General features: G+C 38.6%; 1 protein-coding gene across 1 annotated transcript in view; it reads left to right on the top strand.

The window, feature by feature from the left end:
• PAH (phenylalanine hydroxylase) overlaps nucleotides 1–20,098 on the top strand; it is a 99,931-nt gene that overhangs the window by 2,291 nt on the left and 77,542 nt on the right. The window contains exon 2 of the mRNA XM_037846112.1: nucleotides 6,443–6,550. Within this exon, the coding sequence (XP_037702040.1) occupies nucleotides 6,443–6,550 (108 nt within the window). The remainder of the gene's footprint in view (nucleotides 1–6,442; nucleotides 6,551–20,098) is intronic.

Genomic DNA, 20,098 nt, shown 5'->3' on the forward strand with positions numbered 1-20,098 from the left:
GATATCACAGTATAAACAGTGAAGCCAGCATTCAAACCCAGATCTGATTCCAACAGTTGTGCATACTCCTCTGCTATGGCTTTCTCCTGTAGATAAATCCTGGAATATGTAAGTATGAGGTGTCCATGGCAGGATGTCTGCATCTTGTTTTCTGTAGTCTTACACTATAGGTATGTGTACAAACACACATGCAAATACATACCTCCTACCATGCTCTCCCAAAACACTAAGCTTGAAAATCTGTGCCCCTGGAATATATTTGCCAAAGTGCATTGCTCTTAATTTTGAGAACTGCTCTTTTCCAAAGGTAACAATGCATTTGTTAGACACAACCAAGGAGTATGATTTCTACTGTTAAATGTATTGCTCAATGATCAAAATTCTTTCCTTCCTGGTTCCTAGAAAAGTTCTTTCTCTCTGCCATATTTTTTTCTATATAGTTTCTGAACTCCTTTTCTCTATGTTTTACCCATCCTAGGTATGCACATGTTTGTAAGTCAACTCACATATTGGTGCAAACAAATTGAGGTATAGATTGTGAGCCAATCAAAATGTATTCTAGAAAAACGTTGTCCAAGGGCCCATAACTGGCTGAATCAACACCGTACTGTGTAGCAAAACTGGAATCCACCCAAGGCCACACTATTTGACAAACTTCCATTGTTTCCTTTCATTTAAAACCCCTCAGGCTTTCAAAAGGTGGAGTTATTGCCTCATTTGGGTTTGCAACTGGATGTAGAATAGGGGCTTTGGAATTGTTGGACCTGGGTTTAAGCTCAAGCTCTGCAACTCATTAGCTGTGTGTCCTTGGGCAAGTCACTTAAACTTGCTGGCTCTATCTCCTCATTTGTTAAAAAGAGGAATAACAGAACCCATCTCATGGGGTTATTGTGAGGACTAAATGAGTTATTACATGTAAACCTTTAGAACAGTGATAGTTGTTACCAATGATGATTTTATTAACCATGAAAAGTACAAAGTATGGTTCCTGGCACATAGTGGCTAATCAGTCAATGGCAGATTGTATAATTAATAGTAATGCCAACAAAGAGTAGTGCCTTATTATTTGGTAAATGTGCGTTTTTCAGTCCTGTTTCGAAAAAAATCATAATTTTAAAAATAGGTTGTTTATTTATTAGTGGTTCTCAAAATTTGCTGTGGATGAGTATCATCTGGGATGTTTATGGAAATGCACATTATAAGGACCCATCCCAAAGATTCTGATTTGATAGGTTTGGGTGGGTCCCAGTAGTCTGAATTTTAATGAGGAATCCCAGGTAATTTTTGAGTGGAGATCCAAAGAGCACTCTTTGAGAAGTACTGACTTAGAAAGTGTATGAGGAGAGTGGAGAAAGCAAAGGATCATGGGTAAAATGTAGGGTGTTAGGAGTGGTATTGAGCAACTGTTGATTTGGCAAAATAAATCCCCTCCTATGAAAGTAATAGGGCCTTGGTTACCACATTATGTCCATAGCAGAGAGAATTGAATGGAATAACTAATATTTAGGAGCCTGAATTCTTGACCTGCTATCCAGTACCTGTTGACCTCAGGCAAGTTATTACCTCTTTGTTGGCCCTTAGGTTCCCAATCTGTAAAATGAGGGGGTTGAACTAGATGATTTCTAAGCATGTCTAGCTCTGTGAGTCAATGATTATCAAGTCCCATGTGGACTTCAGAAGCCAAATGGAATACATAGATACAGGAATGATTATTTGCCTAGACTGAAGAGTATGAAGGTTTTCTGAGAGAACTGAGACCCAAGAGGGCCTTTGAGGAAGAGTGAGATATTTGAAAAGTGAAATGCAGATCATTTATTCTACTGGGGATTTGAAAAGGCAAGGAGGAAACCAGTGTGGCTGAAAGGGAGGCTCCTGTTGTGGATGGACCTTAGAGGTGAGGTCCCAAGGAGACCCCTGAGTATCAGTAAGAGATATTTTATCCTGATGACAGTGGGGAGCCTTCAAAGAATTTTGAGTAGACTTACATGATCAAAACTCTGTTAATGCTAGATCAACACAGATTACTGAACTGGACTTGAGTGGTGGCAGTGGGAACATAAGAAAGGTAAGAGTCACCTTTTTGAGAAGATTGGATTAGATTTGGTGATTGGACAGGCACAGGGTTGAGAAGGTGACTGACTTTCAAGCATGGGTGCATTTGAGTCCAAATCGCCCCTAGTCACAGGTGGCATCTGTTGAGGTGTATGTGGAATATGTTATTTTTCCAACGGAAAGAGAGAATGTTGCCAAGTAAACTAGAAACAGGGAAATCCTTTGTCATTTCAAGGAAACCCAAATAGACTAAGGGCTCAGTTTTTTTCTGGAAGGAAGAAGACTAAAGTCAGAGACTGATCTGCGCTACTCTGGCAGGGTTTCAGAGAGGAAAAAGGGGAGTAGGGTGTGTGATAGATCATAGACAATACGGCTGAGTGTTGGGGTCCGATGACATGGGCTCAGATCCTGGCTCCATTGCTAACTGGGTAGCTTTGGGTCAGTTACTTAACCCCTCTCTAAGTCTTAATTTTGTCATCAATACAAGGAGTGGCTGGGTGGATAATAAAACTGAACTTCTGGGGTTGTCATAGAAATTAAATGAGATAGTCCAAATCAAGTGTTTATTATAGTGCTTAGGAAATAATAGGCTCTTAATAAATGGTAGACTTAACAATTATTTTTGTAGAAAAATAACATTATGACACAAATAGGGGTATGTAACAGTTCAATCTTCCAATTCAGTTGGGGATCCCTGGAATCACACTTGCTGATAATTTTGATTCTTCCCCTACAGCCCTATTTCCTGCAAGGTTCTGGGAAAATATGGATTTTCTGAATTCAAAGAATTTTGTCCAAGGGTCGTCAGTATTAATGCAGGGCTTATTGTTTTGAGCCACTGATAGAGACTGCCCAACAGAGCCTTCTCTCACTGAGATGATGTAACATCCATTCCACTAATTTCATTAACTTGCTTACAAGAAAGCAATTGTTTTGTGCATTTTTTTCTTCCTGGTTTTAGACACATACTGTTTACTTGTGAGCATACATAGAATTTTGCAAATTACTTTAAAACTTTGACAAATGTTTTGGCAAACCCTTCCTGGAATGCCAAACCTAAATCCTGCTTTAGATTGCTGGTACATCCATGTAGGAGTGTTAGATATTTTACATTCTCACTATTTAATTTAAGGCATCCATCTTCTGAGAAGTTATTTGTGTACTTTTATATATTTTGTGACTTTTTTTCCAACAAATGGCCACCTCAGATCCTAGCATATGGGAACAAATCAATGCTTCCCTGAGAGCTTTGCTGAAAGCCAAGAAGTCATTCTTGTGTAGTTATATTTCCATCATTTCTATTTACTCTTGATTTTTTATTTAAAACATTTCTATTCTTTTCTTTTTTCATCACCCAGTTTCTGTTTTGATGGTGCTTATTATCAGGATTATTTTACAGAAGAGGGAACTAAGAAGGCTAAGTGATTTGCCCAAAGTGGTCCAGTTGGTAAAGGAAGAGAGAGGATTTCGAGCAGGTCTTTAACTCAAAAGCCTATGTGCTGACTTTCAGGGGTGTAAATCTCTTTGGCAACTGGGACATGACTCCCAGGGACGAGCCTGGTTCCGGCATCGTGTGGTTGAGAAAGTCTTCTTGACCAAAAGGGGGAAGAGAAATAAAATAAAGTTTCAGTGGCTGAGAGATTTCAAATAGAGTTGAGAGGTCACTCTGGAGGTTATTCTTATGGGTTGTAGAGATATCCCTTTTTAGTTTTTAGTGTATTGGAACTGCTAGAAGGAAATACCTGAAACTTGAACTGCAATCCAGTAGCCTTGATTCTTGAAGACATTTGAATAACTATATACCTTATATGGTGTGACCGTATGATTGTGAAAACCTTGTGGCTCACACTCCCTTTATCCTGTGTGTGGACAGATGAGTAAGAAAATAGGGACAAAAAGTAAATTAATAATAGGAGGACTGGGTGTGTGTGGATGTTTTGGGTGTTCTTTTTTACTTCTATTTTTATTCTTATTTTTATATATTTTTTTGGAATATTGAATGTGTTCAAGGGCTAATTGTGCTAATGAAAGCACAACAATATTATGATACTGTGAACAATTGTACACTGTGGATAATTATATGGTATATTATATATCTCAATAAAAATCACAGGGGAAAAAAGGGACTGCATTTGTACTCAAATTGAAATGTTCAAACTATTTTTCAAGACAAGGTTTGTTTACCTGTTTATTGATTTTATAAGTGAAATTTTTCTATATTATCTCTATATATCACATTTGATTTTAATTTGAATGTATATGAAGTATAGTAATAATAAACTTTACAATTCAATAGCAAAAAAAGGAAAGTATGCTGGATTTTGTCAAATGCCTTTTCTGCATCAATTGATATGATCACTTTTTTTCAGTTTTTTTTCCTTTTGATTCATTAATGTGGTGTATTATATTAATTGATTTTCTTGTGTTGAACCACTCTTGCATACCTGAAATAAAACACACTTGGTCATGGTTAGAAAAAAAACCTCATGTGCATTCTGTATTTAGTACTTTCATACTGCATTTCTCAAGGTTTTTCCAGGACACTTTTTTTTAAAATTCATATTTATTGAGATATATTCACATACCATGCAGTCATACAAAACAAAGTGTACATTCAATTGTTTACACTACCATTATATAGCTTGCATTCATCACCAAAATTAATTTTTGACATTTTCATTACCACACACACACAAATAATAACAAAAATTAAAGTGAAAAAGAACAATTAAAGTAAAAAAGAACACTGGGTGCCTTTTTCTCCTTCTTTTTTTTCCTTCCCACATTTTTCTACTCATCCATCCATAAAACTAGATAAAGGGGAGTGTGGTCCATATGGCTTTCCCAATCACATTGTCACCCCTCATAAGCTACATTTTTATAAAATCGTGTTCAAGATTCATGGGTTCTGGGTTGTAGTTTGATAGTTTCAGGTATTTACTGCCAGCTATTCCAATTCATTAGAACCTAAAAAGGGTTGTCTATATTGTGCGTAAGAGTGCCCACCAGAGTGACCTCTCGGCTCCTTTTGGAATCTCTCTGCCACTGAAGCTTATTTCATTTCCTTTCACATCCCCCTTTTGGTCAAGAAGATGTTCTCCATCCCACGATGCCGGGTCTAGATTCCTCCCCAGGAGTCATATTCCATGTTGCCAAGGGAACTCACTCCCCTGGGTGTCAGATCCCATGTAGGGGAGAAGGCAGTGATTTCACCTGCCAAGTTGACTTAGCTAGAGGGAGAGGGCCACATCTTAGCAACAAAGAGGCATTCAGGAGGAGGCTCTTAGGCTTAATTGTAGGGAGGCCTAGCCTCTCCTTTGCAGCAACAGTCTTCCCAAGGGCAATCCTGCGGTAGAGGGCTTAGCCCATCAAACCACCAGTCCCCTGTGTCTGTGAGCACATTAGCAATCATCAAGGTGGGGAGGCCCAGTACCCCTGAATTTTCCACCAGCTCCTCAAGGGGGCTCTGCATATTTTTTCATTTTTTTTTTCCAATTAACTCTTTTTTTTTAAATCAACTGTATCAAAAAAAAAAAAATTAAAAAACACACATACAATAAAATAAAAACATTTCAAATAAACCCTAACAAGGGAGTCCAACATGTTCCTACTCTATCCCAAGAAAATAACCCAATATAGCAACATTTCTGTGAACTTGTTCCCACCACACCCACCAGAAATTAACAAACCATAGTCATTCCTGGACATTCCGAGAACGTTAAACTCACCCACGATAGCTTATCTGTTCTTATTGGTTTATCGTTCCCCCTTTACCAATTGCTCTCTATAGCTAGTTCCCTTACATTCTACATTATAAACCATTTATTTTAGGTGTGTGTTGTTTAACCTCCAGGTGTTTGTGAATTTTCTAAGTCTCTGATGGTTATTGACTTCTAATTGTATTTCATTGTGGTCAGAGAATGTGCTTTCAGTAATTTCAATCCAGGACATTTTTTGAACTATATAGTAGCCCCTATAATGATCTTTCTCTATTTATCTGGTTTGTTCTATGTGTGACTTTTAAGACAGTTTGTCAGCTCCTTGTGGATGGGGCATTGTTTTACTCATCTTCGTATGTCTCAGAGCCCTAATAGGGCTTGGCACTTGGTAGGTGCTCAATAAAAGGTGTTGAATTTATAGGGTTGACTGGCAGTATACATGAATAATTCAGCTTCCTAAAATTGAAATCTGACCTAGGAATATCACAGATAATTTCACTGCCCTTGACTCACTTATTTTCCATCAACACTATATGCTTGTGCATAGAATAAATATATTTCATTGTATTACAAGGCTTACCTAGAAGGTTGACTCTATATTGGTGATCTTGTGGGAAGGAATTGCTAAGCTATGGAAACATTTTAACTAAATCTATCCATCTATCTTGTAGGAAACTAGCTATATTGAAGACAACTCTAATCAAAATGATGCCATATCCCTGATCTTCTCGCTCAAGGAAGAAGTTGGTGCACTGGCCAAAGTCTTGCGCTTATTTGAGGTAAGAGATTTATTCATTTTTGCTTCACATAATGGCACAGCAAATCTCTATGTTATTTTCTGGCTAGATGCAGCGAAAAGAAGACGGGATCTGGAATTGGAAGAGTTGATTTTCAGCTCAGGCTCTTACATTATTCAGCTGTGTGACCTTAATTAAGTTTTTCAACCTCTCTGAGACAAGGTTTCTCCATTTGTAAATGATACTGAAAATACCTGCCTTGCCAACTTCAACAGGGTTTTCCTGATGAGGACATGTGCTTTGTAAAGCAACAAATGTCCATGTGTTACATATGATCATAGTAAAAGTGTAAATAAATGATGATTTAAAACACCATTATTTCTTTCATTTGCCAAATTTATCTTGATTATTTTCTATGTCTAGTCATAAAATAATAAGGCACAATCCCATACTTCAAGCAGTTTAACTCCAAACTGTGTTCTAGGAAACAGCTAATGTTCATCAAACCGTTGATAGATATCTTATAAGTAAAGGGGCCACAATAAAGCAAGTTTGGAAAACTCAAGGTTATATCATTTTATCTGATTTCTTTATTGTAGGTCTTCTCAGCGCCTATAAAACCCCAATGTGTACTAGGATATTCTAACTGGGAAAGGCAGTATGTATTATTTTCCAAGCTTATTTTACTTTGGATCTCCTTTTTTTTTTTTTTAAGTGAGTAAAAGATTTATTTTTCATTCCTTTTACTTTGCCCATAATTCTGTTTACACAATGTCTGAAAGAAGCAAATTTATAGGTCTAAACTAATCATGCTTATAGTTTGGTCCCCAAACTTGGTGAACATTATCTTTTGTATCTCAAGTACATATCTGGTTAAATTTATGATAATCCCAGACATTAAATTACAATTAAGTTGGCAAGTCTATCTTTCTGCTTGTTTGTGAGCTACCTGAACATAAAATCTTTATATATTTTATTCCAGAACCCAGTAGGACTGTAACTGTTTTTTTTTTTTTTAATTAAATTCAGTTTTATTAAAATACATTCACACACCATACAATCATCCATGGTATACAATCCACTGTCCACAGTATGATAACATAGTTATGCGTTCATCACCACAATCTATCTCTGAACATTTTTCTTACATCAGAAAGAACCAGAACAAGAATACAAAATAAAAGTGAAAAAAGAACTCCCAAACCATTCCCCCATCCCACCCCATTTGTCCTTTAGTTTTTATCCCCATGTTTCTACTCATCCATACACTAGATAAAGCGGGTGTGATCCACAAGGTCTTCACAATCACACTGTCACCCCTTCTAATCTACATTATTATATAATTGTCTTCAGGAGTCCAGACTGCTGGATTGGAGTTTGGTAGTTTCAGGTATTTACTTCTCGCTATTCCAATACATTAAAACCTAAGACATGTTAGAATGTCCACCAGAGTGACCTCTTGACTCCATTTGAAATCTCTTAGTCACTGAAACTATTTTGTCTCATTTTGCATCCCCCTTTTGGTCAAGAAGATACTCTCAGTCCCACGATGCTGGGTCCACATTCATCCCCGGGAGTCATATTCTGCATTGCCAGGGAGATTTACAACCCTGGGAGTCAGATCCCACGTAGCGGAGAGGGCAGCGAGTTCACCTGTCGAGATGGCTCAGCTAGGGAGAGAGAGGGCCACATCTGAGCAACAAAGAGGTACTCAGGGGGAGACTCTTAGGCACAATTATATGCAAGTTTAGCCTCTCCTTTGCGGTAACGAGCTTCATAAGGGCAAGTCCCACGATCGAGGGCTCAGCACAGCAAACCGCCAGTCCCAATGTTTGTGACAACATCAATACCAGTCCAGGTGAGGATGTCCAACACATCCGCACCTTCCCCCAGATCCTCGGGGCTGGGGAGGAGGAGGCTGTAAATATATTTTTTATTATCTGCCCTAATTACTCTGGGATGTGTCACTATCTCACTCCAGCCTATACTAACCTACCGTATCTCACTTCCTATTCAAAGTTCCATGCAATTGTGGTGTTTCAACAAATCGAGTGCAGAGTTGTACCGTTTAGAAAATTTAGATCCTGTACCAAATAGATATCTCTTCCCTTGGTCTCATATGGAACTTGAAGTTTTAAAACACAGTCAGTTTCAACCTTTACCTTATGGCCTGGCTTGCCCTGGTCTTAACCAGACCTGCTTCATTCATATCACTAATTGAAGTCTGGGCTCTTTTTCAGCTTTTTTTTTTTTTTTGACAGTGGCTGTATGCACTAATACTGACATTCATATCTGCCGAGCTCTAGCTCTGAGTTTCAGGTGTCTCAGAGATATGCATTGTTCCAGAGACCAATCAGGTTATACGCTAGGGGATCAGCATCTCAAAGTTTAGAGATAGGCATTACAATTCAGGGATAGAGTTAACTGCTATAAGAGCTTACAATCTAGGGACTATTACAATTATTATGTCCACGTTAGGCTATGTTCTAAGATTCAATTCTGAGTTTACACATTGTAGTTAGTCCATATTGGTGAGGCATTAAAGTGTTTGCCTTTATTTCTGGTGTACTTCACTCAAATACTGTGTACAGGATCCATTCACCTCATTGTGTGTCTCACAGCTTCACTCCTTCTTGCAGTTGCTCAGTGTTCCATTGTATGCATACACCACAGTACACCATTCCATTCTTCAGTCAATGTACCCTTAGGTCATTGCACCCTTTGCAAATCATGATTACTGACTCCATGAACACCAGTTTGCAAATGTTCATTCATGTCTCTGCTCTCAGATCTTCAAATGACATACCCCATAATGAGGTTGCAGGACCTTTTGGTCCCCACATACTTAACTTTTTGTGGAACAACCACACTGACCTTCAGAAAGGCTGCACCATTCTACCTGCTCCTCAACAGGTAGATAGGTACATCCCTCTCACCATGTTTTCTCCAACACTTTTACTCCTATATATATATTTTCCTACAATTTTATAGAGTTATATTCACATACCATACATTTATCCACAGTGTACAATCAGTTGTTTGTGGTATCATCATGAAGTTGTACATTTATAACCACAATCAGCACTTGAACATATTGATTACTACAAGAAAAAAAATTTTTTTTTAGCAATAAGAAAAAGAAATGATAAAAAGAAAAATAACATGTCATATGATACAATATGCTAGTAAGGACACCAAATAACACCACTACCAAGAATCCCATATTCCTCCCCTATATCCTCCTCTCATATACGTTTAGCATTGGCATATTGCCTTTGTTACATTTAATGGATGTGTATTACAATGTTACTGTTGACCATAGACTCCAGTTTGCTTTGATTATGTTTTTCCCTGAATACCATCCCTTTTTCAACTCTCTACATGGTTGACATTCATTTGCTTTCCCACATGCAAAAACATTTTTATATTTGTGTATTTAGTAACAGTCATTGGCCACTCCAGTTTTTGCCACGTTATACAGTCCCAGTCTTTATCATCTATCTTTACCTTTGGTGTAAATTTAAATATGAACTAAGGAACTTACGATATTTTTGCTCTCCTGCCCTGGATTTGCAAAAGAAGGATTATGTTTGAGCCAATGAATTTTCACTCTGAAGGTTTTAAATAAAACTAATTCTGGTTATCCAAAGGGAAACGAGTCTGCCTGAGTTAAAGCAATCAATCTATGTGGAAAAGAGAGACAAATACTTCTGAGTGACAAACTGTTTATGAGAAAGAAAACATCTGTAAAATGCTCTAATGCAATGTTTTAGCCTTTCTATTAGACATTTTCTCCTTGAGAGGTTGCCCTTTAGGCCTAAATCAGAGTTAATAGATTAAATAATAGTAAATGAACAGAATGTTTTCAACCTAATAAATAAACCACCAGTAACTAAATTACCCGACACAACGAGGTCCCCAAGAGGGATGTGCATTTCTCTCTCTCTCTCTCTCTCTCTATCTCTCTTTCTGTGTGTGTGTGTGTGTGTGTGTGTGTGTGTGTGTGTTTGTGTGTGTGAGAGAGAGATAGAGAGAGAGAGAGAGAGAGAGAGAGAGAGAGAGAGAGAACTGTTGACAGCGTCATCCAAAACCTCAACCATCCCAGGGCATAAGTGGTATTGTTATAATCCTTTCACAGAGGAGGAAACTGAGGTCACGGTATTGGATGATTGGTGGAAGGTTGTTTTTAGTGTGTGTTGATATTTTTCCCAGTGTGTTTCAGAAGTTGCCTTAGAAATTACATAGGCCACATACCTTCTGCCCTTGTTCGAAGCCTGGAAAAATGTGAAGTCAAGTCCTAATCATTCAAAGTACTGAGAAAGGGACATAAAATCTGGTAGTTGTAGAACCATGTTGTGTGATAAGCCAGGCAAGTGTGATGTTGATTTAATCCTCCTTAAACTTGATAGAGAAGGTATTGCTCTCACTCTACAGATGAGGGAACCGAGGTTCTGAGAGGTTGAGTAACTTGCTCAAGATCACACAGCTAAAGTGGTGGAGGCAGGATTGAACTCTGGACTCTCAGGTTCTGAAACCCATGACCTTTCTATTATGCCCAGACAACTCTGTCAAATACAGGTGTCCCTGCACATTTAAATCACCTGTGGGGCTTTTAAAAGATGAAAATAACCTGACCCCATCCCAGGCCTTTTAAATCAGATTCTCTGGGAGGGGGATATGTCAACAGGAATTCTTTCTTTCCAATTGAGAAAATGAAGAAAAGTACAAGGGAAATACCTACCCCTATTCCCACCATTCAGAATCGGCCACCAATAACATTTTGACTTACTGACTTTCATTTTTTTCATGTATGGTTATGCTGTTTCAGAAAATTAGAACATTAAAGATAAAGCCAAAGTCCTGTCTGATTTTCCCTCATTCTTGACAATTCCATAAACTTCCTGGCTAAAGCAACATTATTGTGAGCTTAATATATTTCCTGCCAGTACGTTAAAAATAATATTGATATTGACAGGTATCATGCTGTGCACACTCTAAGTCAATGCTGAAGAGCGGGGATACAGACTGACCAGTTAGAGTCCTGCCCTGCCACCTGCCGAGGCTGTAGCTTTGGGAGAGTCACTTGACTTCTCAGAGCATCATTTCCCTCATCTGTAAAATGGGAAAAATAGCAAACAGCACCCTCCTCAAGGGGTCGTTCTGAGCATTAAAGGATTTCCTACATGTGAAACCCTCAGAATAGTTACATATTAGGCAATCAGTAAGGATTATTGTATTTTTTCTCTAAATGTAATGTTTTTGAAATATATGCTTGCTGATAAAGATCAAGTTTATAACTCTTGAAGTCTTAACTCCTGAAGAGTGGTCCTTAATATACGTGTATTATATTTTATTTATTCATCCCCCTGTTTTTGGCATTCATGTTTTCTCTTTTCTTCAGTAATGGAACATTCTGTAGTACTTATCTTTGTTCTTTTTTTTTTTTTTTTTTTTTTTTGTATGTAAGGTGCAAACATTTCTCTAGAGTAGATACCAAGAAGTGGAATTGATAGTCTTAGGGTACTAGGATACAGGCATTTTCAGTTTTAATAGAAATGACTAAATCGTTCTCCAAGTATCATGTAACAATTTATACTTCCACTGGTTCAGTGTGGGAACAGTCTTTTCTCTGTACTCTTAAGAATATTTGCTTATTGTTGCTTTTTAATCTTTGACAATCCAGTGGGTAACACATGGTAATTTATTGTTTTAGTTTTTGTTTTCCTGATTATTGGTGAGATGAGGTTTCTTTTTATATTTCATGACACAGAAGTTTCTTATTTTGTAAATTGCCCATTCATACTCTTTAAGCTTTTTTTAATTGCATCCATCTTTTTTACTCATTTCTTGACATTCTGTATAATCTGGATGCTGTTACATATGTGGAATTATTTTTCCCCAAAGTGATTTATTTTATTTTGGTATTGTTTGCCATACTGCAATTTTAAATTCTGATATAGTCAGCATTTTCAGTCATTTCTTTTATGGGTTTTGGATTACTGTTTGTACTTGGATTTTGGTGTATCCTTTTTTAAAAACCCTCTCCTGGTGACTCTGATGCCCAGTCAAGAATGAGAAGCGCTGCCGGAGCTCCTGCTGTGCATGGGTCTGTTCTCCCCACTTTTCGTGAATTCAACCATATATAACCCAGCAGAATCCTAGGGGTGTGTGTGTGTGGGGGGGGGGGGGGTGGAGATAGTATATCCATTTTAGAGATGAGGAATTGAAAGCTCAGAGAACTCCATAGTTTGCCCGAGTCAGACACTTAATGTGGTAAAACCTCAGAATTTGACCTGGCTCTGTAATTCTAAAACCCTCAGGCTTATCATTTTTGTCAGAGAGAAACCAGTTGTTTATGAGAAAGCAGAACACCCAAATAATCATTTTGTAAGTCTCTGTTTTTAAAGAGAGTGATCTTCAAACTGGACATGTTGGAGCAAGGTATTGAGAGCCAAGAAAAGCACATCTGTGTTCTGGTACTCGCTCTACTTCTCAGGGCTCTGGGTTTGGGACAGGCTATCTCACTCCATCACCCATCTGTTACCTACAAGGGGTGAATTAGATGCCCTCCTGAAGACCTCTCTGGGGCCGAGGTTTTATGAGGAGTGATGACTTATTTACCTTTAGATGGGTTCGTATCTTTTGTTCCAAACGCCCCAGTAGTCATACGTTGTGATACTAAGAATGTAAGGAGCATAGACTTTGTACTGGGGATTTTAACCCCAGATCTGCCCCTCATGAGCCCCTTGACCTTGGAAGGTCATTTAATAAATGTGTGTCTTTGTTTCCTTATCTGTATAGTGGGGCTATTGACCCAGACCTGCAGGGCCTGTGAGATATTTCAGTGCTACGTAATATGCAAGGCATGACTCTGAGTTCAGAGGAGATTATCATAAAATATTGGTCATTTACCCCTTCCATATGTAATCTATGAACCCCTGTCAGAAATTTGAGAAAGTGCAGAAATGGGAAAAATGTGGTAGAGTGGAGAGAGTCAAAAGACTTGATTTTTTAGAATACTTTTTCCAAAAAAAAACCTAGAATGAATTACTTAATGTAGTTTATGAACACTTACAGATAGATGGTAATGGCCAAAAATCAGGGTGGGACCATTAAAAAGAAGCAAAGTAGCTTGGCAGAAAGGGGAATTAGGGTAGCCATAGTGTATCTGTGTATTTACATCTCTCATGACATTTTTATGCATGGGGTGGAGAAGAGAGAGTTAGATGAAAATACAAGTAAAACCTCTAAATTGTGTATTTGACATTAAACTTCTGGACCATATAAAATGAAGCCAAAGGAAATAAATGGTCAGAAACAATAAGAAAGGAAAGAAGGAAAGAACGGAGGGAGGGAGGGAGAAAGGAAGGAAGGAAGGAAGGAAGGAAATCTAAACTATGATTTAAGACAGTGTTTCCTAAACAATATTCTATCAAACTCTATGTATTAGTAGATGTTTTAGTAGAAGAGAATTCCATGGGTAAATATGTTTGGAAAATTCTCTATTAAGATTTTCAAAAGCCATAGTCCACATGGACATATTAAAGACTTTAGGATGGCCTGCAGAAAGGAAGCCTATTCAATTATTTTCATTCAGCGTTTCCTAAACGTATTGACCATGGAACCTTGCTTGTAGCAGATCCACCAATATCTTTCAGGGCACTGTTGTTCCACTGAACTTACGGTGTTTTAGAGTTATGAACTCCAGACTATCAGTTATAATCTAGGTTAGGGGCAGTGAAAATAAAAAGTATTGAAGAGTTCAATCTAGAGCCAAACTATTGGGATTCAAATTCCAGTTGCCCACCTACAAGCTAGATGACCTTGGAAAAGTTATTTAACTACTCTGTGGCTTGATTTCATCATTTTTAAAAATGGAGGCAGTAATAAGCCTACATTATAGGGCTACTGTGAAAATTAAATGAATTAAAACGTGTAAAGTGCTTAGAACAGCATCTGACACATAGTAAGAGCCCAATAAATGTTTGTTCTCACTATTTCTATGTACCATATCTTTAGAGGGTCATGGAGCATCAGGGACTCTTAAATTATAGGCTATGTGAAAAATAGCTAAAGGATTGAAATTATTTGGCTTGAAGAAGGGAAGACTTGCAGTGGGGAACACAACAGATTCATTCAGATATTTGAAGGGCTGTCGTGAAAGTAGAATCTTACTTATTTTCTACAACCTCAGAAGCAAAAGGGCAATGGGTAGAAATTGTATGGAGGCATATTTCAAATCCCTTCAAGGCAACATCTCCACTGTAGGAGGTGCTAGAAGGCCTTAATTTCAAGTATTACTGCTGTCAAAACAGCCAGCAAAAAACAGGTTAGAATCAAAGCAAAAATGATAGTATAAATAAACATCTCTTTCCTTAATAGAGACAAAGATAAAAATAAATCCAGCTTTTCCAAGATTGGCAAGGGAGGGAGAAACATTCCATATGGGGAGAATCACCTGCACCCTGCCAATCCCTTACGTGCTACATTCACCTCTGTGCATGACAAGCATTACCACAAAGACCCTCTGTCAATGCCCAATGGCATAGCAGAGACAAAACTGGTGCATTTAACCAAACCTTATTAAATGTTTACAGTAATAAATGGTAACAGTAATGTGAACTTAGCCCTCCTAGGCATCCTGGCCTGATTCATGTCGTGGAAGATTTCTTAGCTCTGAGCCACCAGGAGCACATAGCAGGGCACCCCGGCTCCTCCAGGAAAAGTGAGGTCTGCAGAGCATGGGGCAGAGTTGTCATCTCTTGGCCAAGTTTGCATCTGTGCCTGCTAGTTCATCTTTTCCTTGGATGATTGGAACTGAAGTTAGCATCCCATTAAGGGACACCGTTGCCTGCCAATGGGACTGTGGCTGCATAGACTTCAGCTGGTAACTACTTCAGAATGAAATACAATAAGTTTGTTCTTTATAAAAGAGATGCAGATGCATTGTGATTCTGTGTGTTGAGTGGTGAGAGGAGTGAAGCAGATGTTCCCCTGGGGAACAAATAATTAGGAATATCCTCCAAACCCTACCTGCTGTCATGCAAACATCCCTCTACCCTCAGTAGATTGTTCTAGCTCTTGATTCTTTACTCATTTATTTAACATCTTCTGTGGCTCTCTATATTTTTAGCCTTTACTAGCTAATATCCCATGCTTATTAAGAAAATAATCCCCAAAGAGTCTTTATTGCAAGTGGCATAATCATGGGCTGTGAAATTAGAAGCAAGCTACAGGGGGAAGTAACAAAGAAAATGTCCCCCTTGCTCTGCCAACACTCCACTAATCCCCTTACTATGTATCCTCTAGGGAAAGGAATAAGCAAATAGGCAGATACACAGAGCTCCCAGTGTGCCCTGAGGCTGTCTCTTCCTTCTTGGACATCTGAATTAGAAACATTTAGTTGATGGAGACACAGAAGTTCAGATTAAGCACTCTGCCGGAGGCTAGACACAACTAAAAATTGCTTCAGGGCTTACCCGCCGTTTTCACAGTAGACTCACCTTTTGGAAACAAGTGGAAAAGTTACAATTTACCTTTGTCACATCCCTTCCTGTGTCCTTTCTCTGCATGGAGGATTTGCTCCTTCTGCTCATATAATCTCATGTCTGCATCCAATTAATATATTTTGAGTACCTACTGTTATTAGACCCCATATTAGGCTCTGGGGACACCTGCGGTGAGCCAGAAGTCAGTCTCTGCCTCTGCCCTCACAGAATTTAGAGACTCCACAGAAACAGGTGATTACACTGGAGTATGACAAGTTCTAGGAGGAGCTCAAATTTGGATGAGTGTTCGTAGTGCAGATTTGAAGCAAAGGAGATCAGGAGAAATTTCTTGGAGACGTATGTTTACCCTGAAACTTGAAGGGGTTGACCAGAAGAAGGAAGAAAAAGTGGGGGTGGTGGTGATGGTGGGGAACAAATTCCAGAGTGAAGGAACAAACAACTTCAGGTGAAAGTGTAAGCGAGTGGTCAGGTCACAGAATTTTCACATCCTTTACCATCTACCAACCCCAGTGTTCCTAGAGACAGGGGCAGGGTGGCAGAAGGGACATGCAGGCAGATACACAATGTTTATCACTCTAAAGTTAGTACTTTAAGTCCCTACTTGTGACCCCTGGACCTGGTGAGTAGGGCTGGATCAAGAGTGAATCACGAGGAACATTCCTTCTTTCTTTAAACAAGAGTAGTTTTGAGTTTCACTGAAGGAAAACAAAACAAAACAAAACTTCTTACAATCCAGATGATTTTTCCATTTCTTTAACCAAAAAATAAAGATGATACAAAGAATACCCATGTAACTCATTCTCTGCCTAAGAAATTGAACATTGCAGAAAACTAAGCCTGCAGGGTATCCCTTCCCCATGGATCTCCTCCTCAGAGGTAACTATTAACCTGAACTTGATATATGTTATTCCCGTGCATATTTTAATTCTTTTGCTACAGAGATATCCGTTAGTGATATATGGTATCATTTCTCAAGCTTTTAAGCTTCATAAATTTGGAATCATCCTGTAACCATTGTTCTGCAGTTTTCTTTTTTTGTGGGAAGGGTTGTTAACATTGTTTTTGAGATTTGTTCTTATCGACATCTATAATTTGCTCATTTGTTCTCCTCTCTCTATATTACGTTGTGTGAATATACTATACTTTATCCATTTTCCTGTTGGTGAACATTTAGGTTGTTTCCACTTTTTGTCCTTATACTTTCCATAGGTCTGATGACCTATTATTTAATGGAAGAATCTCAAATAGACAACTGACACTGTTTTTAGCCACTGAACAGTTCATAGCTGGGGCATATTTGAGAAAGGCAACACAGAGCCCACTTTGTAAACTTCATTATGCAATTGGGTCTCAAATTCAGTTTAGACAGAGTGCTGTGCCCATGACTGGCACTTGAGTTCATGGTCACTCATCAGTAGGCCAGACTGAAAAGGCCACAGGGACTTTATGACCCTCAGTATCTTATCACTCTGGTGGCAAAATAAAATATCTTCAAAGAAGAACACAAAGAAAAGAAAGCTCTTTTTTCTAAAGGCTTGAACACAGCTGGACTAAGCTGCTGTACTCAGTTCTTCCCAGGAGGGGTCTCCTCCAAGTTGAGGGAAACCCCAACTACATGGAGGGAAAGGTGGGGGAGACACAACCCAACAAGAGGGAGAAGATGGAGAGAAGACCAAGAGATCATAAAAGGGACACTCTAAGAGGAATCAAGAGTGGGACCCCAAAAGACAGACTCCAAAATGTGAATCCTTCTGAAAGTCCAGTGCTTGAACTTGTCCAAGAATTCCTCCTGCAGGATACAGTGGGGGATAATCTCTGACTCCCTCTATTTAATTTAATGGTGCTGCTCATACTTTCCTAAATTATTCTGATTCCCTGTTAATCCCAGTTGGTGAATCTCCAAACCTAGGGTTGACCAGGGCTATTGCTGCCCCATTAACAAGAGATCAATGAAATTTTTAAGAAGCCCTTCCTACACCTCCAGGAGACACCTTCGTCAATCTTGGTTACCATCTTCTCTCACCCAAAGTATTGCTGGACACTCCGTAGTATGTCTTCCTTTGCCCATTGTAGTTGCTTCTTAAAATACAAGAACCAAATGATGTCTTTCCTCTGCCCAGTTACTCCCATAGCTTGTTTTATCACTCAGGGTGAGAACCAAAACCCAGGTATGACCTACAAGGCATGACACAGCCTGTCCCTGGGTGCTCCTCTGCCTCATGCCCTATTACCCTCCGTCTTCTTCACTCTGCTCCAGTCACACTGGCCTCCTGGAGGGTCCTCTGTCATACCACGCACAATGACACCCCAGGACCCTTGCACTTGCTACTCCCACATGGATTTCTTCCTCACCCACTTCATATCTTTGTTCAAATGGCACCTGTTTATTTCTTGAGGACTTCCCAACCACATTGTTAAAAGTATCATCTCCATTGTACCCCTGACATCCCTGATCCCTCTTTCCTGCTTTGGTTTCCCCCATTGCTATGTTCATCATCTGAGACTCCACATATTCGGTATTTATAATAGTTACCATTTGTCTCCTTCTTCTAGAGTGTAAGCTCCATGAAGGCAGGGATGTTTTCCTGCTCTGTTCACTGTTTCACCCCAGTGCCCAGAATAATGTGCTTGGCACATGGAAGGTGATCACTTGGGTGAATTATTGAATGCTCCTTTCTGTTTACTTGAGATCATTGATTTGGGGCATTCTTTATGAATGTCTTTGACATGGTCTCCAGAAACCTCCAAAATAGACCAGGACATATCTTTATTTATATTTTCTCCAAGGCAACAGCAGGCAGTGATATAAGAATTGCCCCTGTCTAGTCTAGACTCATCTCAAAATATGCTCAGCTTGCCCTCTCCTTTTAAAACACACTCTCAGGAAAAGTGCTGAGAAAAAATTAGGGTGAAATAAATTTTAAAGGGTGAAATGACTCATAAAGCTAAGGTGTTACACCTCCTAGGGCACTGTCTATTTACATCAGTGGTGGGAGGCTGCATATAATGAGTACTTATGGAGTGCCTATTAATACGTTTGAAATTGTGCTAGGTACTTTTCCTTATTTAAATTTTCATAAAGCTGCCAGGTCATATCATAATCCTTATTTTAAACATATAATTAAAACACCCTTATTTTAAACATGAACAACTGGAAGTTCAGAATGACCAACTCATGCATCCAAAGGCAATGAGTAGCAGAACCAGAATTTGAGCTCAAGGTAGGTTCCCAATCTCACATTCTTTTTTCTGTACCATTCTTCTTTCCACAAGGAATGAAAATGAAGGAGGGGGAAAGAGGACCCTATGTTTAAGATCCAGAAAAGATCCAGAAACACAAATCAAGTTTTCCTCATTGTGAGTTCTTCGTGTCTGTGGTTTTGTTCAACTTGTGACCAATCCCCTTTGGAAAGATTTTCCTCAAGGATGAGAACAGAAAGGGGCCTGGTCAATCCCTGGTTAAATAGATCATTCATTTCACTTTGCCTGATTTTCTCTGATCTCCACTCTCTCTGCTCCAGATTCCTGATCCATCAAGGTTTTAGTCTGCTATCTTTTATACATAAATTAACTACTGGACAGATCATGAAACTGTTTTTGAAAGTTTTAGCTCTAAACCTTTCTTGCCTTCCCCCAGATATTCCCTACAATCAAAGAGAGAGTTCTTCTCTCTTTACCCACCCCCCAAAGATGTGGTGCATGTGAGTGGGTCAGTTTGTAATCCTGCACAGAACCTTGTTTAAAAATAAAATTCATTTGCTAAAAGTTAACTATGATCCTAATTAGTATTGGAGGTTAATTGCTAAAGCCTCAGTTGACAGTCAAAATTATTGGTTTCTAAGGATCCACATTGATAAACTGGAAAAACCCAAATAAAAAAATGCCATGCTTAACTAAGGGTTAATTAACAACTTGAATCAAATGGGAAAGAAATAGTTCAAAAATTTAGCTGAGTGTTCAATATATATCTAGCCCAAAACTTCTCTCATATTTAAAAAATATGTTTTTCTTTTCATTATAATATGGTATCAGAACCTTTTGGTAAATAATCTGAAATTACACATAATATCTCGTAATAATT

The sequence above is a fragment of the Choloepus didactylus genome, chromosome 8 (assembly GCF_015220235.1).
Source record: "Choloepus didactylus isolate mChoDid1 chromosome 8, mChoDid1.pri, whole genome shotgun sequence".
Lineage (NCBI taxonomy): Eukaryota > Metazoa > Chordata > Mammalia > Pilosa > Megalonychidae > Choloepus > Choloepus didactylus.